The 27,763-nt window shown below is 54.4% G+C and overlaps 3 protein-coding genes across 10 annotated transcripts in view; 2 read left to right on the forward strand and 1 right to left on the reverse strand.

Moving 5' to 3' along the window:
- Nucleotides 1–1,573: 1,573 nt before the first annotated feature.
- ZBTB4 (zinc finger and BTB domain containing 4) lies at nt 1,574–26,260 on the reverse strand. 8 transcript variants are annotated; one of them, XM_054458074.2, is made up of 4 exons: nt 26,016–26,260; nt 9,121–9,191; nt 7,578–8,674; nt 1,574–6,101 (listed from the first exon to the last, which is right to left on the reverse strand). In XM_054458074.2, exons 3-4 carry the CDS (start codon nt 8,663–8,665, stop codon nt 4,154–4,156), a joined length of 3,036 nt encoding a protein of 1,011 aa, XP_054314049.1. In that variant the 5' UTR covers nt 8,666–8,674; nt 9,121–9,191; nt 26,016–26,260; the 3' UTR covers nt 1,574–4,153. The 8 variants fall into 8 exon arrangements, with proteins under 8 accessions (XP_054314049.1, XP_063511751.1, XP_054314052.1 ...); XM_063655681.1 differs by having other exon boundaries at nt 26,139–26,188; XM_054458077.2 differs by lacking the exon at nt 26,016–26,260 and adding an exon at nt 24,185–25,424.
- Nucleotides 23,435–25,509, forward strand: SLC35G6 (solute carrier family 35 member G6). Its single transcript, XM_054458080.2, has 2 exons — nt 23,435–23,532; nt 24,002–25,509. Exons 1-2 carry the CDS (start codon nt 23,530–23,532, stop codon nt 25,013–25,015), a joined length of 1,017 nt encoding a protein of 338 aa, XP_054314055.1. The 5' UTR covers nt 23,435–23,529; the 3' UTR covers nt 25,016–25,509.
- The window catches only part of POLR2A (RNA polymerase II subunit A), a 28,899-nt gene continuing 27,268 nt past the window's right edge, over nt 26,133–27,763 (forward strand). The window contains exon 1 of the mRNA XM_054458073.2: nt 26,133–26,869. Within this exon, the coding sequence (XP_054314048.1) occupies nt 26,777–26,869 (93 nt within the window). The 5' untranslated portion in view covers nt 26,133–26,776. The remainder of the gene's footprint in view (nt 26,870–27,763) is intronic.

A 27,763-nucleotide genomic window follows, 5' to 3' on the forward strand; every position in this document is an offset into this window, starting at 1 on the left:
GTACTTGTTTCAACATCTGTAAAATGAAACTAATGATAGCATATGCCCTATAGGATTGTCTGGGGATCACAGGAGATGGGAAAAAAGCACTATGCGATATGTATCAGAGGTTGCAACGGTGTGTTTTTTGTTTGGCCTGCACAGTTTTAAATTTGAACTAGTTCACTACTTTTATTTTTTTTTTTTTTCGAGACAGAGTCTCGCTGTGTTGCCCAGGCTGGAGTGCAGTGGTGCGACCTCGGCTCACCACAACCTCTGCCTCCCGGGTTCAAGTGATTCTCCTGGCTCAGCCTCCTGAGTACCTGGGACTACAAACACACACTACCATGCCCAGCTAATCTTTGTATTTTTAGTAGAGATGGGGTTTCACTATGTTGGCCAGGCTGGTCTCGAACTCCTGACCTTGTGATCTGCCCGCCTCGGCCTCCCAAAGTGCTGGGATTACAGGCGTGAGCCACCAAGCCCAGCTACTAGTTCACTGCTTTTAAAATGTGGATATTTCAAAAGAAATTTGGCTTCCTGGCTTCTCTTGAAAATAATCTTATTTTTTAAAAAAACTACAGAGACAGGGTCTCACTATGTTGCCCAGGCTGGTCTTGAACTTCTGAGCTCAAGTGATCCACCTGCCTCGGCCTCCCAAAATGCTGGGATTACAGGTGTGAGCCATCACACCCAGCCTCAAAAATAATTTTAAAAACTATAGTAGTCCGGGCGCGGTGGCTTATGCCTGTAATCCCAGCACTTTGGAAGGCTGAGGCGGGCAGATCACGAAGTCAGGAGTTCGAAACCAGCCTGACCAACATGCTGAAACCCCGTTTCTACTAAAAATACAAAAATTAGCTGGACGTGGTGGCATACGCCTGTAATCCCAGCTACTCAGAAGCCTGAGGCAGGAGAATCGCTTGAACCCGGGAGGTGGAGGTTGCAGTGAGCCGAGATCGCGCCACTGCACTCCAGCCTGGGCAACAGAGCGAGACTCCATCTCAAACAACAACAACAACAACAAAAAAAACTATAGTAACACCAGGCCTGATTCCCCTGTTGGCAACAACTTGGCTAGAGCTTAGTGGCTGCCCACTCTGGTCAAGTTATTCATACCATAATTCCTCAAAGCCCCTATACACCCGACCCACGTCACTTAGTTTACCTGTCCATCCCTCCATAACACTAGAAAAGATACAGGGGGCAAGGAATTGAAGCCAATGGGGAAGCTACAAGTGGAAAAAGAAAGGTTGTGTCTCTTATGGCCATCACACATTTTGTGCCTCAGTTTTCTTTCAATTTGGAAGGAAGGTTAGACCTGGTTTAAGGCAGGGCCATTTTGAACATAGAGATCTCGCGCCCAGCAGGTTGTATGAACTAGACTGTTAACATTTCTGGCTGGATGTTAGGCCAAAGTCAGCTTGAGCCTACAGTCAACAAGCCCTCACTCAACTACTCAACTGCTGGAAGTTGCTGTCCAAAGAGGGAGCATTGGGCCACAACTCGCAGGGACCCCTGTGGGACAAAGTTAGCATGTTCCTTTCCCCCAGACCCACCAGCCACGCAAATAATTGCACCTGGCATCCCACTGTGGAGCACAGTTCATTTGTCTTGTTGGTTTATTGGCCTACAGAGTTGGACACACACACAAATGCGGAGATAAATATTGGTCAGTTTCTCTAAATCTGGGTCCTCACTACGTATAGAGCTAGAGTCTGTAGAATTCTAAATCTTGCGTGCTGCGGCACAGAACCAGTGGCCTTCCCACTCTGCCACCACCCTTCTTCCCAGGGAACATGGGGAAAGAGGGTACAAACTGACAAGACTTGATCATTTTCAAAAGACAAAACTGCAAAATCCCAAATTTCCAACATCTGAAACTCACAATATTCAAATTCCCCAGCTCAAATACATATATTTTAATCTCCACGTCACCACAATCTCATTTGTTGCCCAGAACCACCACATTCTGGAAGCTATTTTCCTTGATCATATTTAAAAAAAATAAATGTCTACAATCTCAATTCTCCCAAAAAAAAATGTCCATGGTTTTGGAATTTTGACCTATTCTGAAGTTCCAATTCTCCGGTCCATCCTCAACCCTTCCATTTTCCCATGCCTGTTTGCCTCAGAGGAGTATGGGTTAAGGATATAGGGGCACTGTCGTCACCTCTGCCCCTGCCTCCAGGCCTTCCTCAGTCTCTCTTGTGGTTCCGCTGTATAGATAGATAGATATATAATTTGTGTGTAGATATATATATATATGTATTCTTTATTATGTATTTTTTTGCAGTTTTTCTAAAGTGCCAGAAACAAGATTTGTGGGAATTTTTAGTGATTTTTTTTTTTGGCGTTTTTCCCCATTTGAAACCTTTCCCCCCCCTTAAAAATTGGAACTTGGTACATTCAGTAGGAAATTCATCACTCAGGCTGTGGCCAAGACCAAGAAAAGTGCAAAGAGACAGAGGAGGAATGAAGGAGTGACTCCTCTGTGGTTAACATTCAGGGAGCCTGTCTAAAACCTCCCCTTTTGTATATGCTGGGAGGGTATGAGGGGTAGGAGGATGGTCCTGGCCCTCCCTAAACTCACCTCCCTCCAAAAGCCATGATCTTGCCCTTGGCAGTGATTGCTGCTAGGGCAGCCATCTTGGCCCCAAAAACAGTAGCTGGGGAAAAGCCTGCCATTTTGATGACAGCAACTTTTCCTTTTAAAACTGCACTCCTCTAATTCCCATTTGTCAAATTTGCTCCCCCAAAGTGGCTCTCCCCTTGTGAGCTATTTTTTGGGGGGAGGTGGGTGGGATGGGAAATATATATCCAATCACAGAGCAGGGAGGCCCAGTTTTCAGAGAATTAGGAGCAAACATTTCTTCATCTCCCCCACTGGAAGGAAATACAGGGACCCCTGACCAGGGTTATCTAGTGCAAATTAGGGATTAGGGACTATTTAAAGTCCCTGTACCCCATCCCTAGGCTGGGATCTTTGGGTGTGGGGAACTGAGTCAAAGATGGGGTGTAAGGTGCTATTTTGAAGGGAAAGTTGGTGGGGATACCCCAAAGCCCACCAGAAGAGTAGAATGGTTCCCCCAAAACCATCTGGAGTGATTGGTGAGGGGAGTGACACTGGGGAGATGGGAATGCAGGTAAGGATGGAAGGTCATGTGCAAATCCTGGGCTTACCCACCCATCTGACCCCTATCATTTTTCTGGCTATTTGGTCTAGTCTGGGAGAAACCATCAGGAAAAAAAAACAGGGAGAAAGTAGATTCCCTTCTCCATCCCATATGGAGTTCTTCCCTCCTGGCCCCCAAATCTGGTTTAGCCCAGAATAGGCCATATGTAGAGGCAGAAAGAGGTGTGATCTGCTCACCTCTTTTGCCTTGGAAGAATCTGGAGCTCACTGGATTTGGGGGTCAAGATAGGGCCAATATTTCCCTGCCCTGGACTGGGAAAGTGCTCAGCCACGGAACAGAGGGGCAGAGGGGCAGCCCTCCCCCAAACCTCCTTGACCTGGCTTGGGAGAGGCCATCTCCGAAGTCCAGGAATATGGGGAGGAACATGGAAGATCCAAAGGCATGGAAGCCGAGGAAGGTGTCTTGATGCAAGGGAAACAGGGATGTAGAGACCCACGCTTGGGAAGGATGGAACCCAAAGCCACACTCCCAGGTGGGCGGGGTCAGGTATCACAATGGTCTGGTCCAGGCCCTGGGCCACAAAGAATGGAATGTGCTAGGAAGCATCTGGGAAGGGCTTAGAGAAAGCTTCAGAACAAGGCGGGTCATTAGGTGAGAGAGATGGTTTCCCCCTAGGTTTATGAATCAGGGGAGCAGGTTAGACATTCAGAGCTGGTGGGGGCTGTGAGTAGAGAGTCAGGTTAAGTATATTGCTCAGTTGCCCCAAGGGCTGGAGAAGGGATGGAAGCTGGCCCTGCCCCTCATGGAGGCCATTCCCTGGAGGAAGATTGAGAGGGGAACCTCGAAAGATCCCTTCCCAGGAGATGGGAAAACTACAATCTCACACAAAGCAGCCTGACCCCTGAGCTCCAGGGGCCCCCAAGTCCCTGCACAAGAGTGTGGAGGGGCTCCCAAGGGGCAGGGAGGCCAGGGAGCTGGTAGTGGTGGGGGGTTCAGGGAGGGTGGCATCTGGTGAAAGGGGGATTGAGCCCCAGGGTTCACCCCACATCGCCCTTCTGGGTTCTCTCAACCCCTGCCCTTTCCCCTTCTCCCTTAGGGGGAATTGGTGGAGGAAGAGTTGGGGGAGGTGGTGTTGGTGGGGCAGGGGGTGCTGCTTGAGGATTCACTGCGTAGCCAAAGACCCCTGGTAGGAAGGGAAGGGCCCCCCCACCCTTCTCATCAGGTAGGACCATGTTGAGAGCAACCGGGAGAGCGGCCAAGTTACTGAAGTTGTAAGGGTAAGCGGCAAGGAGCTGGGGGCCATAGACGAGCGGGTAGGGCTCAGGGTAGAAAGTGACTTTGGCAGCCCCTATCCCCTCCATCCGGTCCCCCTCACCAGCCCCCACTGGCCCTTCACTCCCAGATTTTCCCCTGCCACCACCAGGTTCCCGGCCGCCCCCAATCAGGGCCAGTGGAAATTCCTGCACAGGTGGGTATACATAGCTGCCCCCACCTGCCACTACTGGGGGTTCCTCACCCCCTGAGATGACAGGGTCCTGGAGTGAGGCGGTCTCGGAAGCTTCCTCAGCAGCAGTGCTCCCGCCACCTGCCTCACCGCTGGATGAGGAGACTTGCATCTCTTGGGGGGCTTCCTCCTTGACATCCCCGGGCCTGGTGCCAGCGCTGCCCTTGGAATAGGCAATGACAGGGGTTGGGGTGCCCCCGGGCCGCTCAGCAGCATGCCTCTGCCCGTGGCGGCTCAGGGCAGCTGCGGTCTTGCACACCTTGGCGCAGTGGGGGCAGGTAAAGCGGGTGGAGGGCCTCCGTCCGGCCCGGGAGCTGTGGGAGCCCCCGCCGTGGGCCTCTTGGTGCTTCCGCAGCTTTCTCAGGGTGGTGAAGGTCTGGGCACAGTCCCCGCAGCGGTGCCTCCGCTCTGTGCGGGCACGTCCCGCTGGGCTCTCGGCCGCTGGGGTTTCCTCCCAGCTCCTCCGTTCCAGCTTCTGCCTCCAGCGTGGTGGCCGACGGCCTCGGGGCAGCCCACTGCCCCCCACACTGGCACCTCCAGCAGCTCCAGCCTTGCGCTTAGGCTTGTAGGAGTAGTAGGGCCTCCAGAGCTGGTCCTCCCCACCAGCCTTTGATTCCTCCTCATCCTCCTCCTCCTCTTCGTCCTCCTCCTCTTCGTCCTCCTCACTCTCCTCCATCTCCTCTCCGCTCAGCTCCCCAGGACGCAGGTCAGTCTCTGAGATGCGGCGCTTGACGATGGCCTCCTCCCCTATTCGCACAGTGATCTGACACAGTGGAGGTGGAGCCTGCAGCTGAGAGGGGCCCCGGCCAGCCCCTGTGGGGGGACCCCCACCTCCACCAATCCCGCCCACTGGCTTGGCTGTGTAAGTCAGAGTCCTTCCAGCCCGTGGATTCCGGCCCTTGGCCTCCTCCGTGGCGGTGGCCGTGGCTGGCCCTGCAGCAGTGGCTGGGCTGACTGCTGTGGCTGGGCTGGTGGGTGTGGCTGCAGGCTCAGGGGGAGGAGGTGGGTATTCTCGTTTCTTGGGTGGCCTCGGGGGAGCAGTGTAAGTGATAACCGAGGCGGCTTGGGACCCTCCTGTGCTGGCCGTCCCACTCCCCCCTCCACCACTGCTACTGCCCCCATGGACAATGACAGAGGGAGCTGGGTGGGCAAAAGTGATGACAGAGGGTGGAGGGCCAGGCTCTGGGGCAGGTGGAGGCCCAGGCGGCGGGCTGGCTGGCATTGCCACAGGGGCCTGTGTGTTGAGGCTTGGAGAAAGGGGGGCCTCTGGGGCTCCCTGGCTGTAGGTCTTGTAGGGCCGCTTGGCTGCCCGCATGGGGAGCAGGCGGTAGAGCTTGAGTGTATTGAGCTTGGGCTTGTAGCCTCCATTGGGTGTCTTCTCACTGGCGAGGAGGCCCGGGCTAATGCCGTGGAAGGCTCGCTGGTGGGTCTTCAGGTTATAGTAAGTGACAAAGGTCTCCCAACAGAAGATGCACTGGTACCTGGGCAGGACAGCAGGGAATAGGGCAGGAACACAGCCACTTGAGTCAAGGGCCCCGAAGCCTCCCAGGTCTTCCTGCAGCCTGCACTCAAACCTGTGACTCCCGCAGCCTTGAGCTGCCTCCTTCACCCGGCCAGCCTCAATGCACGGTGCCCATCTGAGCTCAGCGCCCCCACCGGCTGTGAGACTCTAGGCCTCGGCTATTCCATCTGGGACCCAGCCTAACTCACAGAGCCTTCTTCTCAAGCCCAAATGACAGAATGGGGAAATGACTTACGAACAGGGACACCGCGTGGAAACACAAGGCCCTGCTCAGAATAGTGTAATAACTCCCGGACATGCCTGTGCTGCTGCGGTCCTTTCTGGTGAGGGGAGCTTTCTCTTTCCCTCTAGGCCTTCCCCGCAGCAAGCCAGGACGTGGCACAAAGAGGCCCTAACAAACCTCAGCTGATGAACCCTGGAGGCGAGGTTGCAGTGAGCCAAGACTGCACCACTGCACTCCCGCCTGGGCGACAGAGTGAGACTCTGTCAAAAAAAAAAAAAAAAAAAAAACCTCAGCTGAAGGAACTGGGGCTGGAGGGAGGCAGACCGGTGAGTGGTGGTGAGCAGGGGCCTCAGGATGGCTTTTTTTAAAATTTTCAAATTGCTTGTAGAGGCTGAGCGCAGTGGCTCATCCCTGTACTGCCAGCACTTTGGGAGGCCGAGGTTGGCAGATCACCTGAGGTCAGGAGTTCAAGAACAGCCTGGCCAACATGGTGAAACCCTGTCTCTACTAAAAATACAAAAATTAGCTGGGCGTGGTGGTGTGCGCCTGTAATCCCAGCTACTCGGGAAGCTGAGGCAGGAGAATCGCTTGAACCCAGGAGGTAGAGGTTGCACTGAGCTGAGATTGCACCACTGCACTCCAGCCTGGGGGACAGAGCGAGACTCGGTCTTAAGAAAAAAAAAATGCCAGGTGTGGTGGCTCACACCTGTAATACCAGCACTTTGGGAGGCCAAGGCAGGCAGATCACGAGATCAGGAGTTCAAGACCATCCTGACCAACATGGTGAAACCCTGACTCTACTAAAAATACACAAAAAAATTAGCTGGGCATGGTGGCGCATGCCTGTAATCCCAGGACTCGGGAGGCTGCGGCAGAATTGCTTGAACTGGGACCTGGGAGGCGGAGGTGGCAGTGAGCCAAGAGCACACCAGTGCACTCCAGCCTGGGCTACAGAGAGAGGCTCTGTCTCAAAAAGAAAAGAAAAGAAAAAAAATTGCTTGTAGAGATGGGGTCTCTATGTTGTCCAGGCTCGTCTCAAACTCCTGGCCTCAAGCGATCCTCTCACCTCAGCCCCCCAAAGTGCTGGGATTACTGCAGCTAGCCTAGTTTCAGGATAACTTTCTAGGCCCTAAGCCCCAACCATTGCCGCCCTTGTTCCTATGATGGCTGAGTGCCGGCCTCCGGCCGCTCCCGTCAGCCTGGATCACTCACCTGCGCTCCCCCGTGTGCCACACCTCATGCTTCGTGCGGTACTCCGCCAGAGCGAACACTTTCTCACAATAGCGGCAGGGGTACTTCCTCCGCCACGAGTGTACATTGCTGTGTCTCTTCAGACTGGACAGGGTCACGTAGGAACGCTCGCAGGCCGCGCACACATACAGCACGTGGCCGCCCACCACCTTCACCACGTGCTCGGGGCCCCCTCGGAAGCCCACCGGTGGAGGCAGGGCTGAGGCGTCCACCCCTGCAGGACCACCAGGGCCAGCGCCCCCAGCTCCCAGCCCTGAAGACCCCCGAGTGCTGGCCCCTCGTCGGCACTGGGCCTCATGGGTCTGCAGCCGTTTGGGATGGATGAAGCTTTTTCCACATTGGGGACAGGGTAGGGACCGCCGGGGCAGGGAGCACTGCAAGTCAGGGGCCTGGGCCTCAGCCCTGTCACCCTCCCACTCCCCAGCTGGCCTGGGCCCGGGCCCAAAGCTGTCCTCTTCAGGCTGCGAGGTGGCCATGGGGGCTGGGGTAGGAGGTACCCAGGCATCACCTCCCTCCCCCAGGCCCTGAAGGCGGGAGATGCCCAGACGGCGCCCCAAAGCTCCAATCTCTGCTACAGCTGCCCCGTCCCCTCCACCACCAGGCAGTGCAAGCCGGGCACTATAGATGAAGTTGAGGACATCAGAAAACGCAGCTGCTGGGACTCCTGGCAACTCCAGGACCCGGGGCGGGGAAGAAGCAGGGGGAGAGGCTGGAGGGGGAGAGGAAGAGGAAGAGGAGGAAGAAGAAGAAGAAGAGGAAGAAGAAGAGGAAGACGAGGAAGAGGAGGAGGAGGAAGAGGCAGCTGTGGTGGTGGCAGGGTTGGGTGCGGCGCCCCCAGTAGCTGGTGGGAGGGGCAGTGGGGCTGAAGTGAGCAGGGCCTCTCTGAAGAAGGGACTTGAAGCAGCCAGGACACTGCGATGAGCAGGGAACTTGGTGTCTCCCGCTATGAGGGTGACGTCACAGAAGAGGCCACGGAGCCGCTGTTCATTGAGCTGGCGCAGGACGGCGGGGGCATGGGATGGGTCCGTCACCTCTGCAGGGGGGGGCATGGTGCCAGCCTAGACAGTGGGAGAAGAGGCCGGGTAGAGTCTCAGAGGCTGGGCAGAGGGCAGGGGCTTCTAAGATCAGGCAGAAAGAGGATCAGGAGCTGCTGGTCAGAAACTAGTGGAAGGCTGAATCACTTCTGGTCACAGAAGTCAGGGGTTGGCCCTTAGCCACCCAAGTCTGGCCAGCATCCAAAACCAGTATGTCTAACTCACTTCTGAGGCTGGAAGAGACTAGAGATACCTCAGGTCATGGTGAAGGTCAAGGGGTCATGACCTCTGAAGTCACAGACTAGAGAGGTAAGCGAGGGAAACCTCTCTCATGGGAAGGAGGAGGAAGCTCCACAACTCCTGATAGCCATTTCACAGAACTCCCTAGCCTAGACAAAATGGCCGCCCCTGCTGGCCTGCTGCCTTGGGTCTACTTTTTCCTCACTGTAGGCCTCTGGGTACCTTCTCACCTGAGAGCACAGCCAACATGGAGTGGGGCGGGGGGTGGCTCAGCGAGTCCCTTCTGCTGGGCCTCTTCCTTCTGCGGAGAAACAGAAATTATGTCAGGGGAACCTAGAGGAAGAGCAGGAGAGGGTCCTCACAGAGGGAAGTGGGAGGAAAAGCCCCCAGGAAGTGGGGAGGGGTGCAGTACTGGCTAGAGAGGACACCTGGATGAGCCCGGACCCCTCCCCGGAGCCTCTGCCAGGTTATTTGTTTAGCTGTGTCCAGTCAAACCTGGGAGGTCACGCAGATTATTGCAGAGCCTTGTTCTGCGGGCCCAGAGAAGTACAGTGACAAGATAATTTGCATATTCCCAATTCACCTCCAAACAATATAGTAGCACAGGTCCAGCCCATAGGTTCAGGGAAGCCTGTCACAGCACTCTCAAGTCCCTTTGGTCCAATCTCCAGGGCTCAGAGGAAGTCAAAGATTTGCATGTTGTCATTTATCACAATGGTCTCGTTTACATATCAAAATAATTTGTGAGTTTTTAAAAATTGGACCTAAGCTGGTAGATATTCAAATTAGGAGAGGACCTCCTCACATTCTTCCAGCCCCATAAATCTTAGAGGGGGGTTTCTGGCCCAGCTGCCAGGCAACCATTGAAGACCACTGACCCATACACAACTGCCAGCTTGCTCCAGTCTCTGGAGGGCACTGGAAAGGCCACAAGACCGGGAGGCCGGGTCCCATGCCTTACTCAGAGACCTGATGCCCTAGGGATCTGGACTTAAAAAGCGGCAGAATCACAACTCCTACCTCACCTCTTGCTGGGAGACTCGTCCAGAGGGAAGAGCAAGGCCAGGAGCGGGGGCTCACGCCTGTAATCCCAGCAGTTTGGGAGGCCAAGAGGTGTGGATCACCTGAGGTCAGGACTTCAAGATCAGCCTGGCCAACACGGTAAAACCCACATCTCTACTAAAAATACAAAAAATTAGCCAGGCGTGGTGGCACGTGCCTGTAATCCCAGCTACTTGGGAGGCTGAGGCAGGAGAATCACTTGAACCTGGGAGCTGGAGGTTGCAGTGAGACGAGGTCACGCCACTGCACTCCAGCCTGGGCAATAAGAGCAAAACTCCGTCTCAAGAAAACCCTCCCAAAAAACAGAGGGAAGAGCAGACAACTGAAACGCAAGCTCAGGCAGTCAGCAGCAGAGAAAGCACCGCACAGCCACCTTCCCCTGCAGGCACCATCAGGGCCTTGAAGACTCTTTTCAGTTGAAGGTTTGAGTTCAAAAGCCAGACTTATCCAAAGTCACACAGCACTGGTAATGACAGGTGGCACCTATTTAGAGATCCAGGCCCGCAGACTTGAGAGCAGAGCTCTCCGGACCCTCTCCTCTGCCCTCCACAAAGCCTGGGAGCTGTCACCCATCTTTGAGGGCGTCCTTCCGTACGCCGTGGGTCACATGTGTCTTCAGAGGTGTCTGGCATCAGGAGTTCCTCATACAATTCCCATCCCCTGAAAAATGTTCTTTCCCATTTATCACTCATACTATCTGGACTCAAAGGCCTTTTCCCCACATATACCCCATCTCACATTCCCCAAAATATTTTCCTGACACCTCTCCTGGATGGGAAGAAGGAAGATGGTAAACAGGGATGATATTCCAAAGTTTTAACAACCCTGTCTGCCAGAGACAGATCAGGTTCTAAGTCAAGTGTTACCCTGTCAGGTGGTGAATTTCAGATAGGTCAGGCATCCTGAGGAAGGGGCCTCACTGCATTCATGCGCTGATGCTCAGGCCTCCCACTTGCTTCCATGATAACCACTGGCTCACTGGGACCCCAAGAGTCAGTGTTTTATTTGGATTACCTCATTTGTTCCTTATCACTACCCTGAAAGGTAGCAGTTAGCTTTCCCTCTTTTTTAATTTTAATTTTAATTTATTTATTTGTTTTGAGATGGAGTCTCGATCTGCGCCCAGACTGGAACGCAGTGGTGTAATCTCAGCTCACTGCAACCTCCGCCTCCTGGGTTCAAGCGATTCTCCGGCCTCAGCCTCCTGAGTAGCTGGGATTACAGGCGTCCACTGCCATGCCTGGCTAATTTTTTGTATTTTTAGTAGAGACACGGTTTCACCGTGTTAGCCAGGGTAATCTTGATCTCCTGACCTGTGACCTGCCTACCTAGGCCTCCCAAAGTGCTGGGATTACGGGCGTGAACCACCATGCCTGGCCACTTTCCCTCTTTAAGGTCGGGCACGGTGGCTCACGCCTGTAATCCCAGCACTTTGGGAGGCCGAGGCGGGCAGATCATCTGAGGTCAGGAGTTCTAGACCAGCCTGGCCAATGTGGCGAAACCCCATCTCTACTAAAAATAAAAAATAAAAAAAATTAGCCAGGCATGGTGGTGAGCGCCTGTAATCCCAGATACTTGGGAGGCTAAGGCAGGAGAATCGCTGGAACCCAGGAAGTAGAGGCTGCAGTGAGCCGAGATCGTGCTGGATGGAGATCAATCCAGCCTGGGTGACAGAGTGAGACTCTGTCTCAAAAAATAAAAATAAAAATAAATAAAAAATAGGCCGGGCACGGTGGCTCACGCCTGTAATCCTAGCAGTTTGGGAGGCCGAGGCAGGTGGATCACGAGGTCAAGAGATTGAGACCATCCTGGCCAACATGGTGAAACCCTGTCTCTACTGAAAATACAAAAATTAGCCGGACGTGGTGGTGGGCACCTGTAGTCCCAGCTACTCGGGAGGCTGGGGCAGGAGAATCACTTGAATCCGGGAGGCGGAGGTTGCAGTGAACCGAGATTGCGTCACTGCACTCCAGCCTGGTGACAGAACGAGACTGCCTCAAAAAATAAATAAATAAATAAAATGACAGACTATGGGCTGGGTGCAGTGGCTCACACTTGTAATCCCAGCACTTTGGAAGGCTGAGGCAGATGGATCCCTTGAGCTCAGGGGTTCGAAACCAGCCTGGGCAAGATGGAGAAACCTGGTCTCTACAAAAAATACAAAAATTAGCCAGGTGTGGTGGCGTGCACCTATAGTCCCAGCTACTCAGGAGGCTGAGGTGGGAGCATCCCTTAAGCCCAGGAGTTCAAGGCTGCAGTGTGCTACGATTATGCCACTGCACTCCAGCCTGAGTGACAGAACAAGACCCTGTCTCAAAAAAATAAAATAGGCTGAGCATGGTGGCTCATGCCTGTAATCCCAGCACTTTAGGAGGCCGAGGTGGGTGGATCACCTGAAGTTCAGGAGCTCGAGACCAGCCTGGCCAACATGGTGAAACACCATCTCTACTTAAAATATAAAAAATTAGCAGGGCATGGAGGTGGGCACCTGTAATCCCAGCTACTTAGGAGGCTGAGGCAGAAGAATCACTTGAACCCAGGAGGCAAAGGTTGCAGTAAGCCGAGATCGCACCATTGCACTCCAGCTTGGGCAACAAGAATGAAACTTCGTCTCAAAATAAATAAAATGTCAGATTATCGCTTATAGATGCTAGGTAGCTGGCCTAAGGACGTATGACCAGCTAGTAGCAGGGCTGGGATCTGATCCCAGGAAGTTTGGCTCCAAAGCCTGTGTTCCTGATGACTTCACCACATATTAATGAACGACATGTTTATGGCACCCACTAGGGCACAAATATCCTACCTGGGTGCCTTTCTGAAAATTAGAAGCAAGGTTCTTTCCTCCAGGAAGTAGCAGCCCTGTGTAGGTGGGCAAAGTCAAGGTTTGCCTCCAGTCCCCATTCACCCCATTGGCTGGGCCTGCCAACCTGCACAATCATATGTGGTGGGCTATGCATGTGTGACTGTGTGCTGACTGCCACAGTACTTGGATGAGATCTGTCAGGGCTTCTTAGAACTAGAGACACCCAGTGCTGGACTGGCCCTTAGAGATCACAACACAATCATTGTCATCATGGTCTCTGTAGCTGCCATTTATGAAATTTTTTTTTTTTTTTTTGAGACAGGGTCTCATTCTGTTGCCCAAGCTGGAGCGCAGTGGTGTGAACATCACTCACTGCAGCCTCGACCTCCTGGAATCAAATGATCCTCCTGCCTCAGCCTCCTGAGTATCTGGGACCACAGGCTTATGTGACAATGCCTGGATACTTTATTTATTTACTTTTGTAAAGATGGGGTCTTGCCATGTTGCCCAGGCTTGAAATACTTATGATGTGCAAAGTATAATGCTAAGCATTTTATCTGTATCATCTCATTTCAACACTCACAATGGTCAGTGAGAGAACAGGCTTAGAGAAATCAAATACTCTAAACTCCTCCCTTTCAGGTAGAAGGAAGGTAGTGATGGGGTTATTTGCCTCTGGTTTTGTTGCTAGCCAACCCAGCGTTTGGACGCAGCTTGAGTTAAACTGCCCTATCCTGGCTACTGCCCTGCAAGGCCTTATAGGAAGTGGAAAAGACTAGCTATGTGACCCCAGGCAGGTTACTTAACCTCTCTGTATCTGTTTCTTTGTCCATACAGTGGGGACAATTAATAGTTCCTACCTTGTGGGGTTGTTGTAAAGATTAAATGAGCTAACAACTGGCAATATTTAGTTCGTAGAACTCAGTCCTGGAAAACGGTGGGGAGAAGTAGTGAAGAAAAAAAGGCACAAATTGGGCTTCCTGGTAGGTTTGGTGGCTCTGTGGTTTTAGAGTTTTTTATTTGTTTGTTCTTACCATTTCTCTACTCTTCAGTGCCTGTGTGACCTCAGATGTGCCACTGAGGTGGGGATCTGAGCATGGACACCAGACACACCCTACATCTTGCGGTTCCCTCTGGTTGGAATGTTCTTTCCTCCAGATAGCCTCATGCAGTGAACCCCAACTTCCTTTAAGCCTTGACTTAGAAGCCACCTTCTCCTGAGGCCTTCCCTGGCCACTCCCCACCTTCTAAAACTTCCTATCTCCCGACCCTACTTTATTTTGCTCCTTGGTACTTATTAACACTTTTTTTTTTTTTTTTTTTTTTTGAGACAGAGTCCAGCTCTGTCGCCCAGGCTGGAGTGCAGTGGTGCGATCTGGGCTCACTGCAACCTCCGCCTCCCAGGTTCCACCAATTCTCCTGCCTCAGCCTCCCGAGTAGCTGGGATTATAGGTGCCCGACACCATGCCTGGCTAATTTTTTTTTCTTTTTTTTTGAGACAGTCTTACTCTGCTGCCCAGGCTGGAGTGCAGTGGCGTGATCTCGGCTCACTGCAACCTCCGCCTCCCCAGTTCAACCAATTCTTTGCCTCAGCCTCCCGAGTAGCTGAGATTACAGGCGCCTGCCACCACGTCCAGCTAATTTTTGTATTTCTAGTAGAGATGAGGTTTCACCATCTTGGCCACGCTAGTCTTGAAATCCCAACCTCGTGATCCACCCGCCTTGGCCTCCCAAAGTGCTGGGATTACAGGCGTGAGCCACCACGCCCAGCCTGGCTAATTTTTTTGTATTTTTAGTAGAGGTGGGGTTTCACCATGCTGGCCAGGCTGGTTTTGAACTCCTGACCTCAAGTGATCTGCCCGCCTCTGCCTCTCCAACTGCTAGGATTACAAGAGTTAGCCACGGCACCTGGCCATTCTTTTTTTTTTTTTTTTTTTTTTGAGACGAGGTCTCACTCCGTTGCCCAGGTTGGAGTGCAGTGGCACAATCACGGTTCATTGCAGCCTCAACCTCCCAGGCTCTCATGACCTCCCACCTCAGCATCCCTAGTAGCTGGCACCACAGGTGCACACCACAATGCCCAGTTAATTTATTTTTTATTTTTAGTAGAGATTGGATCTCTCTATGTTGGCCAGGCTGGTCTTGAACTCCTGGGTTCAAGTGATCCTTCTGCCTTGGCCTCCCAAAGTGCTGGGATGATATGCATGAGCCACTGAAACTGGCCCAACTGCTTTTCTTTTTCTTTTTTTGTGGGGGACAGAGTCTAGCTCTGTCGCCCAGGCTGGAGTGCAGTGGCACAATCTCAGCTCACTGCAACCTCCACCTCCCGGGTCCAAGCGATTCTCCTGCCTCAACCTCCCCAGTCACTGGGACTATAGGCGCGTGCCACCACTTTTTTTTTTTTTTTTGAGACAGAGTCTCGCTCTGTCACCCAGGCTGGAGTGCAGTGGTGTGATCTTGGCTCACTGCAAGCTCCACCTCCCGGGTTCATGCCATTCTCCTGCCTCAGCCTCCAGAGTAGCTGGGACTACAGGTGCCCACCACCACTCCTGGCTAATTTTTTTTTGTATTTTTAGTAGAGATGGGGTTTCACCATGTTAGCCAGGATGGTCTTGATCTCCTGACCTTGTGATCCACCCACTTCAGCATCCCAAAGTGCAGGGATTACAGGCATGAGCCACTGCGCCTGGCCAGGCCCAGCTAATTTTTGTATTTTTAGTAGAGATGGGGTTTCACCATGTTGGCCTGGCTAGTCTTGAACTCCTGACCTCAGGTGATCTCCCCGCCTCAGCCTCCCAAAGTGCTGGGATTACAGAGCCTGGCCAATTGTTTATCTTTTTTTGAGACGGGATCTTGCTCTGTTGCCCAGGCTGGAGTACAATGGTGAGTTTGAGGCTCACTGCAGCCTTAACCTCCTGGGCTCAAGTGATCCTCTCAGCTGTCAGCCTTCTGAGTAGCTGGGACTACAGGTACCTGCCACCATGCCCAGCTAATTTTTGTATTTTTTGTAGAGATGAGGTTTCACCATGTTCCCCAGGGCTGGTACTGAATTCCTGGTCTCAAGCAATCCGCCCAGCTCAGCCTCCCAAAGTGCTGGGATTATAGTGGAAAGCCACCGCGCCCAGCTCCTATTTCTTATTTATCTCTGGAATGTAAGCTCCAAGGGGTAAAAGGTAGGAATGTTTTTGGTTTTGTTTTGTTTTTGAGATGGATGGCATCTTGCTCTGTTGCCCAGGCTGGAGCACAGTGGCACAATCTCTCTCGGCTCACTGCAACCTCTGCCTCCTGGGTTCAAGCAATTCTCCTGCCTCAGCCTCCCAAAAACCTGGAACTACAGGCATATGCCACCACAACCGGCTAATTTTTGTATTTTTAGTAGAGACAGGGTTTCACCATGTTGGCCAGGCTGGTCTCGAACTCCTGACCTCAGGTGATCCACCCGTCTTGGCCTCCCAAAGCACTGGAATTACAGGCGTGAGCCACTATGGCCAGACTTTTTTTTTTTTTTTTTTTTGACATGAGGTCTTGCTTTGTCACCCAGGCTGTAGTGCAGTGGTGTCACCACAGCTCCCTGCAGCCTTGACCTCCCCCAGGCTCAGGTGATTCTCTCATTACAGCCTCCCAAGTAGCTGGGACTACAGGCATATGCCACCACGCCCAGTGAATGTTTTGTATTTTTAGTAGAGATAGGGCTTCACCAAGTTGCCCAGGTTGGTCTTGAACTCCTGGGATCAAGCAGTTCACCACCTTGGACACCCAAAGTGTTGGAATTACAGGTGTGAGCCACAGCACCCGGCCAAGGGTAGGGAGTTTTGTTTGCTTTGTTCATTGCTGTATCTCAAGTCTTTAGAATAGGGCCTAGCACGTAATAGGTGGTAAAAACAAAACAAAAAAACTGGTAAATGAATGAACCTGTCCTCAAAGTCCATCCTCCAGGACGGAAGCCATCATCCACGCCGGACTGAGTTGGCCCGGAGATAGGGATGACAATTATAACTTGACCACTTCTGGGCCAGGCACAGTGGCGCACACCTGTAATCCCAGCACTTTGGGAGGCTGAGGTGGGCAGATCACTTGAGGTCAGGAGTTCCAGACCAGCCTGGCCAACATGATGAAACCCCATCTGTACTAAAAATAGAAAAATTAGCTGGGTGTGGTGGTGCATGCTTGTAACCCCAGCTACTCAGGTGGCTGAGGCAGGAGAATTGCTTGAACTGGGGAGGTGGCAGTTGCAGCGAGCAGAGATTGCGCCACTGCATTCCAGCCTGGGCGACAGAGTGAGACTCTGCCTCAAAAAAAAAAAAAAAAAAAAGGCCAGGTATGGCCAGCTCACGCCTGTAATCCCAGCACTTTGGGAGGCCAAGACAGGTGGATCACCTGAGGTCAGGGATTGACCACCCACCTGGCCAACATGGTGAGACCAGCCTGGCCAACATGGTGAAACTCGGTCTCTACTGAAAATAAAAAATTAGCTGGGCGTAGTGGCGGGCACCTGTAACTCCAGCTACCCGGGAGGCTGAGGCAGGAGAAACACCTGAACTCAGAAGGTGGAGGTTGCAGTGAGCCGAGATCATGCCATTGCATTCCAGCCTGGGCAACAAGAGAGAAATTCCGTCTCAAAAAAAATTAAAAGAAACCATAAATAAGTTGACCACTCTGGAGTCCTCACAATTTGCTTCATACTCTTCTTGGGGCCTCACACACATTATCTCATTTAATGGTATTCTCAGTACAGCCACCCACAGTAGGTTTTATATTATCCTGCTGCCCAGGCTGGAGTGCAGTGGCGCGATCTCGGCTCACTGCAGCCTCCGTCTCCCGGGTTCAAGCAATTCTCCTGCCTCAGCCTCCAGAGTCGCTGGGATTTCACGCCCAGCTAGTTTTTGTATTTTTAGTAGAGCCAGGGTTTCTCCATGTTGGCCAGGCTGGTCTTGAACTCCTGACTTCAGGTGATCCACCTGCCTTGGCTTCCCAAAGTTCTGGGATTACAGGCATGGGCCACTGCGCCCGGCCATATTATTCTAATTTTACAGAAGAGGAAACTGAGGCTCAGAGAGGGATATACCTTACTCGAGGTCGCACAGCTTGTAAGCAGCAATCAAGATTCAAATCTAGGCCCAGCTGACCCCAGATGCTCAATCTTTCCCTCTGCCATACTGCTAGACCTGGCCCTGAAGAGGCCTATGGCCCGCCAGCTGGTTACATAAACCACCGCACAAGGTCTCACGTGCTAAGTGCTAAATGTGTCATGTCTGACTCCACCCTTTCCCTCGCTTCCACATCCAGCAGTCATCAAGTGTGGCTGAAATCGCCGCCGAGCCTGGGAATGGCTCTGGAAATATTCCCTTCGATAGCTCAGGTCCTTGTTAACACTCACGTGGTCCCAGGTTATGGCCTCCCAGCTATCCCCTGGCCTCCAGGCTTACCTTCCTCCATCCAGCCCTCCTCCCCCTGAGGGCCAACATCCCTAACCACAGTTCAGGACTATCACTCCTGGGCTCAAAACCTCCACTGGTCCCCACTGATTCTAGAAGAAAGTTCAAATTCTTCTACCAGGCAGTCAAGGGCTCTGGTCTACCTTCAATCTTCCTTTTTAATCTTGCTTTGTGTTATCCTCTTCAAACACACAGTACTTCGTGTGAGCCAGGCACGGTGGCACATACCCATAGTCCCAGCTACTCAGGAGGCTGCAGCTAGAGGATTGCTTGAGCCCAGGAGTTTGAGTCCAGCCTGGGCAACATATTGAGACCCCGTCTCTAAACAAATGAACAAAACCCCAGATACCCAGTGTGCCCTCCAGCTTCTCCATGACCCACACCTTCACGCCTTTGCCTGTGCTGGCTTGTCCTGCCAGAAATGCTCTTTCCCCAAGCTTGTCAAAATCCCTCCAAAACGTTAAGATCTAACTCCAAGGCCACCTCCTTCTTGGCCCTCCCTGATCCACAGGATGAGAACAATCACTCCTTCCTCTGACTCATCAACCTTTTGTGCTCCTATGGCCAGCATCCACCTTATACAGCAGCAGAGACTCAGGTTCTCATGCCCTCGGCTGGGGCTCCCTGAGCATCCGGGTCTTCTGAAATGGACTGCTGCAAATGCTAAGTTCTGCAGCAACTGGGGAGAAGAGTGTTGGAGGGAGTTGCACAGAAAGGACCATCCGCTGAATGTTCCAGAAGGCAGCAGAGTACAGTAGTTAAGAGCACAAGATCTTCAACCTGATTGCCCGGGTTCAAATACAGCTTCACCTCTTACTAGCTAAGTGACTTGGGGCAAATTACTTAACTTCTCTGGACCTCAGCTGCCTCACTTGAAAAAGGGAGGTAATTAGAGTGCCTACTTCACGGTGTTGTTCTGAGGACAGAGTGGCCACATGTAAGTGCCCTGAGGACAGGCTGGTGCACGGTCAGTGCTAAGCAAGTGTGTGCTGCCATTATTATCAGCAAAGCCCCAAGAAGGGAATTCCCAGTCCTGGGGGAGGGCTGACAGGGGCTGGCATAGGCACAGCCCCCAGACTATAGCCACTTTCCGAGTCCGTTTCCCATGTGCTTTTGGAAGATACGCAGGGCAGGCAATCAGCCCCATTCTGCAGATGAGGAACTGAGCTTCCTTCAGATCAAGTGCCAGTGAGGGAATGGTGAAGACGCCAGAGCTCCTCAGCCCTGGACCATGGCTCCTTTCTCTTCACCAGACCATCACTGTGCACCTGTTGTGCAGGCTCCCACAGCGGCCACCCCTTCCCAGCCCCCCATGCCGGAGGGCCTGTCCGCAGCACCCTCCCTTCCCCCACGTACACACATCCTTCCAGTGGGGCCGGGCACGGTAGACAGTGGTGTGCAGGCTTGGAATGCACTCGCACACACACCCCTAGAAGGGCCCAGTCCCCAAAGGTGAGGAAAACCTGTTCTGAGGAATTTGCCTAGTGAGCGAATTCCATTCTGAGGCCCTTCCACCGTTGCAGGAGTGGGGCCCAGTGTGCGTCAGAGATACCCACAAGGGGGGCAGAGAGAGGGAGAGGGTGAAGCGGGAGGAGGCTGAAAACTTCACGTTTCTTTTTTCCATTTTAGTGACAAGAGTCACACCCAGCCTTTACATAAACATGGCCAAGGAGCCGCTCTGTCTAAGCTTACTTCCCTTGTGGCCGCCCAGCCTCTCCTCCGGGTGACCCTGACACGCTGAGCAGGCTGATGAGGGGCAAACACACAGACCCTGCAAAGATTAGCTGGGCCGTCTGACAACACCCATGCCTCCCGCCGGCCGCCATGCGCTACCCTGCATTTATCTCCTGCCTTCCTCATACCAAATCCCCTCCCCAGCCCCACCACCACTTAAGCACACAGACGGCAGGCACGCACACACAGCCTGCTTGCGACTGGCCTCTTGGGTCTGAGGCCCATACTGCCCTTGTCACGCCACCTCCCTCCCCACATGTGTTTTCTGACCAGCTTGCCTACCAGCTCAGCAGCCCGGACAGGCTCCTACAAACAACGTCACAAAAGAATCCTGTGGAGAACGTTGCAAACACACAACCTTCCCCTCGCTTGGCTGCCCATGTTCCCATAAACACAACTGGCACATTCCACCTCGAGCCCCTCACACCAGTGCTAGCTGACCCACAGGTGCCTGGGGTTCCTCACTCCTCTCATGATCTTCGGGATCTGAGTTCTAGACGCGCAGCGCCCATGCAACGCGCTCATCACAGACACGCAAACCCATCCATCGCCCTCTTCACCACTGGACCACACCTCAGCAGGGCCACAGAAATGGGATCCAGACGTGACGCCTTCTGACTCAAAGACCCACAACCGCCCCCTCCAAAAGGGCACATACACTGCATCCTGGCACCCTCCGCAACACATACAGCATGACAGCTCTGCAGAAAACAGTTCATAAACAGGTCATAGGTGCAGCACAAGACACACATGCGAGAAAACACATGCTGTAGAAAACATACAGCCCCACATCGAACAAACTCCGCACCCAGCATGCTGTGCCCTGCTCAGAATACCCATCTGTCACCCAAAGCCACAGGGCTCGTCTTGTAACTCTGCCCCACAACACTGGACACCCCTCCTGGCTTTCTATCTCCATGGCCCAGGGAGGGCCCTACCCAGACCCCTGGCTGCCAGCAAACGGTGGTGCCCAGGAGAGGTTTACCTTGCCCCACCACACAGCACGAGACACACGATCTCCAAGACTCACAGCCACAACCCTGCCCCGACGGCGCGGCAGTTCCGGGGCCCCAGCTCGCCCTGCGCACCCCGCACACCCCAACTCTGGGGCGCTCGGCGGCCCACCCCTCCCCCTCTCTGCCTGGCTCCTACGCCATCACCCTCCCAGCAGCTTGCAGCGCTTGCCCGGGCTCACACCCGCCCCACCCCACCCCCAACCTGCCCCACGGGGGGAGGGGGCCATTAGGCTGCAGAATTAACCCTTCAAAGAGGGAGTGAGCGCCTCCCCTTCCACGGCCCCAGGCGATCGCGTCCCACGGCCGCCCCTCGCTCGGACGCCATACCAGGGCCCCCTTAGTCGCCCCCCAGCGTCGTGCGCGCCCGGGGGCGGGGCCAGGCTCAGCCCCCGACCCCTGCGCCCCCAGGTCAACCCCAAAGGAGAGCGGTCTGGGCGCGGGGCGCGGTCGGGGCTCCCGCGGCGCCGGGCAGCGGAGAGGGGGCCTGGCAGTTGGCTCCGGTCCGCCCTGGCCCTGCCCAGTTCGCCCCGGGGCCCACCTGACTGCGATGGCGCCGCGTCCGCCAGGCCCGGCTCATCACCGTGGCCGCCCCCGGCCGCTCCGGTTTCGCCCGCCTCCAGCTCCGGCTCCGGCTCCAGCTCCGGCCCTGGCCCCCCCAGCGCCTGGCCCCGGCCCGGCCCCGCTGCCGCCGCCGCCGCCGCCGCTGACATCATCGGCTCCCCCCGCCCCGGTCCTACCCCCACCCCCACCCCCGGAAACAGTCCCCCCCCAGCGCCGCCGCCGCCGCCGAGAGGAGGCCGGCGCAGCGCAGCCGACACCGACACAAAGCTCCGAGCGCCCGACGGCCTTCCCCAGGACTGATCCCCGCGGCAGGACACTGCGCCGCGCTGGGCCACCGGGCGGGTGGACACCGAGCGGGGCGCGGGCCGGGCTGCAGCATCCCGGCAGGGGCGCAAGACCACCGACCCCCAGGGAAAGGGCTCCCTCCGCCCTTCCTCCTGCACGCCCTTCACTCAGCGGTGCACACTGCCTGAAAGCATAACACACAGGCTCTCAGGGTGCAGACATGACATGGCAGACTCATAATCAGGCCCAGTGGGACTCACAGACCCAGAGTCGGCACACTCAAAGAGGGCCAGCCCTGGACACACACACACACACACACACCCTCTCCAGGAATGCGCAGGAAAGCTCAGCAGGCCGCGGAAAAGGAAGGCCCTGGCCCTGCACACGGGGCACACATGAACGACCACTAGCGCAAATGAACACACGAAGCTGGCTGGGTACTTTGTCCCCACCAGCAGATAGATCCACATCTGTATACTTGAACATAAATGCAGAGGCCTTGGTGTCGGCCTCTGGGGACAGCATCAACAAAACACCAGGTGGAAGCACACACAGAAAAAACACATTCCTGAAACTCCACAGGGACAATCCCAAGAACTCCTCCCTGGTGCTGGAAAATTAAAAACTAAGGAGATGGAGGAGCCAGGCTTCACAGCTCCTTGCCTTAAAACCTCTCTGAGGCTGGGCGCGGTGGTTCACGCCTGTAATCCCAGCACTTTGGGAGGCCGAGTGGGCGGATCACGAGGTCAGGAGATCGAGACCATCCTGGCTAACACGGTGAAACCCTGTCTCTACTAAAAATACAAAAAAATTAGCCGGGCATGGTGGCGGGTGCCTGTGGTCCCAGCTACTCGGGAGGTTGAGGCAGGAGAATGGCGTGAACCTGGGAGGCGGAGCTTGCAGTGAGCCGAGATCTCGCCACTGCACGCCAGCCTGGGCGACAAAGACTCTGTCTCAAAAAAAAACAAACAAAAAAAAACCTCTCTGAAACAATGCAAGATATAAATAAACAAATTAATGTAAAGCACAGAGCTAGCCCTAAAAAGAATAAGAATCAGACAAACTTTGGAGTCATGGAGACATAAATAGAAAAGAAGCAGAGTTGGGCTGGGCACGGTGGCTCACGCCTGTAATCCCACCACTTTGGGAGGCCGGGTGGGGTGGGGTGGATCACTTGAGGTAAGGAGTTCAAGACCAGCATGGCCAACATGAAGAAACCCCATCTCTATTAAAAATAAAAAATCAGCGGGGTGTGGTGGCACATGCCTGTAATCCCAGCTACTTGGGAGGATAAGGTAGGAGAATTGCTTGAACCCGGGAGGTGGAGGGTGCGGTGAGCCGAGATTGCGCCACTGCACCCCAGCCTGGGCAAGAAGAGCAAAACTTCGTCTCAAAAAAAAAAAAAAAAAAAATAGCCAGGTGTGGTGGCGCATGCTTGTAATCCCAGCTACTTGGGAGGCTGAGGCAGGAGAATCGCTTGAATCTGGGAGGTGGAGGTTGCAGTGAGATGAGAGCACACCATTGCACTCCAGCCTGGACAACAAGAGTGAAAACTTCATCGCAAACAAAAAAAGAAAGAAAGAAAAGAAGCAGAGTTAGACTCAGTGGGAAAATAGGCGTGCTACCACCTCAGGAGGGTTCCAGGGAAGAACCCCACCCCCACTCCAACCAGGTCACAATGGCTGGAGCTCTGAGGGGCCCAGGCTCCCTGAGCCAGGACGAGAGGAGAAAGTCCAAGGAAAGATGGTGAGTGTGGGGGCCAGGGGCCCAATGCTCCCTCCCTATAGCTCCTGGTTGCTCCATTTCCCCTCCTTTCCTAAAACTTAGCTGTCTCAGAGATACCCACAAATAGAATTCATAATGGTGTACCCAGATGTCTCTGGAACCTGTGGCATCACACAGATGCATAGCATCTGAGGCTTCCTTCCCCTTCCTCAATCCAAGAGAGCATCCTAGGTCCTTTTTCTCCTCCCAGGAACAACTTACCCAGGGAAACGATGCTCCAGGACTGCTCACTCCTTGCTTCCTGCTCCAGGCCCACATTATAACATCTCACTCATCTTTTAGGCCCTTTCTAGCTCCCAAGAGTTCCTCAGCAAAATAGCCCAACACTGTACAGTCCCATAGGGTCCCAGACCCCATCCTGGCATCTGCCCTGCCCCAAGTTGCCTGGCCTGTGGCTGCTGTCTACCCTGAGCTCCTTTCTCCCTAACAGGCTGGCAGTCACCCCTACTTCAACCTGCCTGACTTCACGCACCCATCGCCACCCTCCACTCCACCCAGCCTCCCCTGGCACCAGCGCTGCCAGCCCTCTGATGTCACCAAGGGCCTGCTGGTGGCCCTGCTGGGTGGGGGCCTGCCTGCTGGCTTTGTGGGCCCCCTTTCTCGTATGGCTTACCAGGCTTCCAATCTGCCCTCGCTGGAGCTGCTCATCTGTCGATGCCTCTTCCACCTCCCTATTGCCCTGCTACTTAAACTGCGTGGCGACCCACTTCTGGGACCTCCTGACATCCGAGGCCGGGCCTGCTTCCATGCCCTGCTCAACGTCCTCAGCATTGGATGTGCCTACAGTGCGGTTCAGGTGGTGCCCGCTGGCAACGCTGCCACTGTTCGCAAAGGTTCTTCCACTGTCTGCTCCGCCGTCCTCACCCTCTGCCTTGAGAGCCAGGGTCTCAGTGGCTACGACTGGTGTGGACTGTTGGGCAGCATTCTAGGACTAATCATCATTGTGGGACCTGGACTCGGGACACTACAGGAGGGGACCACGGGTCTCTACACCGCCCTGGGCTATGTGCTGGCTTTCCTGGGAGGCCTGGCGCTCTCCCTGGGGCTTCTGGTCTATCGTTCTCTGCACTTTCCCTCCTGCCTCCCAACAGTGGCCTTCCTATTTGGCTTGGTGGGGCTGCTGGGCTCTGTGCCAGGCCTCTTTGTGCTGCAGACCCCCGTGTTGCCCAGTGACCTCCTGAGTTGGAGTTGTGTGGGGGCAGTGGGGATCCTCGCCTTGGTCTCCTTCACATGTGTGAGCTATGCAGTCACCAAGGCCCACCCTGCCCTGGTGTGTGCTGTCCTGCATTCCGAGGTGGTGGTGGCCCTTATACTGCAGTATTATATGCTCTATGAGACTGTGGCACCTTCTGACATCATGGGGGCAGGGGTTGTGCTGGGCAGCATTGCCATCATCACAGCCCGGAACCTCAGCTGTGAGAAGGAAGGGAAGATGGAGGAGTGAGATAGAACTTGGGAGCCCGGGGGTTGGGAGGGACAGGGATAAATGGAGGCAAAGACTGAAGACAAACATGGGAGGAGAAGTGACTGGAAAAGAACTGGTGTGGGAGAGGGATACCTCTCAGAGTCAAGGGTGACTTGGGGACTTGGTGGAGAGGGACTACCTGGAAGACCTGGGGCCAGCCTGGGACCAAGGTATGTGGAGTCCAGGCTGGGTCCTGGAATCAGGGCATAACTAAGGGGTAAAGTCTGAAGAGCAGATCCAAAGGGCTGAGGCAGGGAGGCCGTGGGCCACGGGGAGGACTTCACTCAGCAGCAAAGAGAAGAGCATTGGGGCTGGAGTGTTCCGGCAAAGACAGCCAGCAGCTGCGCTGGGGGAGGGGAGCGTGCCTCCCCACTCCTCCCCTCACGGCGAAGGTTTCCTTTCCTCGTGCTTGTGCCCCCCCCTTGGGGTGGTGACGTGACATTGACATCAAACAAGGATTACTCTGAATGTGGCTTGCAGTGGTGTCGTCTCTGCTTTGGAGGGAGAGTGAAAAGTCCTACGACCGTTCTCATTGGAGAACCCCTTGGGATCCCCGCCCCCCATTTTATTCTTGAAATATTCTACAAAGTGGAGAATTTCCTAATGTTCAGATGCCTTGACCCCAAATCCCCCAGGACTTTCGTGGCCCGCCCCATGGCTAATCTGCTTTTCTCGGATTGTCGCGGTCCCGTGATCTCTCCCGGACAGTGGCCACCCTCCTTCCAGAGCAGGCCTCCCAGCTGAAGTCTCTTCGAGCGGCTCAGGCCATGGATCTAGGATCATGGCTCGGTACAGAGCAGAATTACAGGCCAGGAGATGCCCACCCGTCTCTGGGGGCCGTTTGATAAACATCGGCTACTTCCGGACAAGCCACTGGTCCCGCCATCTTGGTTTGTTCATGCATATTCAGCAAGAGAACTGCATATTCATGAGCAACCGCCCTCCCCCGGGAGGACCCGCCCCGCCCCGCCTCCATTACCGATTCGCAGAGCAGACCATTTTCCAGCTGGGGGGGGCTACGAAAGAGAGGCTTTTGCTGCAGATGAAACCGTTGTCAAAACTAGAATGAAAGCGGCCCAATTTTACCCTCGAGTCTTCAAACCTTAAGCCTCAGTGCAGAAGGGAGCAGCGAGGAGAGGCGGTGGGATTAAAGAAAAAATTCCTCTCTCCCTGTCACTTCAAAAGGTCGCCCAACCAGCGAGCGGGGGGTTGACCCACGACTCTGGCTCGCACCCCTTGCGGGCCTGCGCAGGCGGCCCCGTAGCGCAAGGGAGGGCGGGAAAGGAAGGGGCGGGGACGCGAGGGCGAATCTATAAGAAGCGTCGTTCGGCGAGTTCGCTGCTCAGAGGCGCCGAGAGCGCGGCCAGGACGGTTGGAGAAGAAGGCGGCTCCCGGAAGGGGGAGAGACAAACTGCCGTAACCTCTGCCGTTCAGGAGCCCGGTTACTTATTTATTCGTTACCCTTTTTCTTCTTCCTCCCCCAAAAACCTTTTCCTTTCCCCTTCTTTTTTTTTTCCTTTTTGGGAGCTGAAAAATTTCCGGTAAGGGAAAGAAGGGCTCCTTTCGCTCCTTATTTCCCCGCCTCCTTCCCTCCCCCACCTTCCCCTCCTCCGGCTTTTTCCTCCCAACTCGGGGAGGTCCTTCCCGGTGGCCGCCCTGACGAGGTCTGAGCACCTAGGCGGAGGCGGCGCAGGCTTTTTGTAGTGAGGTTTGCGCCTGCGCAGCGCGCCTGCCTCCGAAATGCACGGGGGTGGCCCCCCCTCGGGGGACAGCGCATGCCCGCTGCGCACCATCAAGAGAGTCCAGTTCGGAGTCCTGAGTCCGGATGAACTGGTAAGCGGCTCTCTCCTCCCCTTCCTCCCTCCTCCCCTGGCGGGCGGGGCCGGACGGGGGCTGCGGAAACTTGGCGCTTTCTCGCTGCTTATGGGCTCAGCAGCGCCAAGGCCGTGCAGGCGCCAGTCTCGGGCCTCCCAGAGTTATATTTTGCAAAGAGTTGAGCAAGCTTAGCGCTTTGTCCGAGATGGGGGGCTGGCTGGAGGGGGAGAAGGAGGGAGAGAAGGATGACTGATTTTACACTCCAGAGTTACCGACGTTAAAGGCGATCAGACGAATCCTAGGGAGTCTTTACAAGTTTGGTTAAGAAGCCAAACCCCGGATAGCTTCCTCGTGTTCTGTAATACAAATGTTAATTGAGCACCTGCTCTGTTGAAGACACAGGAGACTCTGGGGTTACAGAGGTGAACACGACAGACCAGGACCCTACCTTCAAGAGCACTGTCTGTGGGAAAGGGCAAGCAGTAAACATGAATCCAATGAATGAACGAGATAATTCAGTTAATGGCAGTTGTCTCGAGTAGAGTGAAAAGGGGTAATCCCATGGAGAGTCACTGAGCTGGGGCTACTTTATTTTTTTATTTTTATCTTAGTTTATTTTATTTTTTGAGACGGAGTCTTGCTCTGTCGCCCAGGCTGGAGTGCAATGGCACGATCTCGGCTCACTGCAACCTCCGCCTCCCGGGTTCAAGCGATTCTCCTGCCTTAGCCTCCTGAGTAGCTGGGATTACAGGCATGCGCCACCATGCCCCGCTAATTTTTGTATTTTTAGTAGAGGAGGGGTTTCGCCGTGTTGGCCAGGCTGGTCTCGGACGCCTGCACTGAGGTTTCTCCCCCGTCTTTTTTTTTTTTTTTTTTGAGACGGAGTTTCGCTCTTGTTCCCCAGGCCAGAGT

Source organism: Pongo pygmaeus, chromosome 19 (genome assembly GCF_028885625.2).
Source record: "Pongo pygmaeus isolate AG05252 chromosome 19, NHGRI_mPonPyg2-v2.0_pri, whole genome shotgun sequence".
Taxonomy (NCBI): Eukaryota; Metazoa; Chordata; class Mammalia; order Primates; family Hominidae; genus Pongo; species Pongo pygmaeus.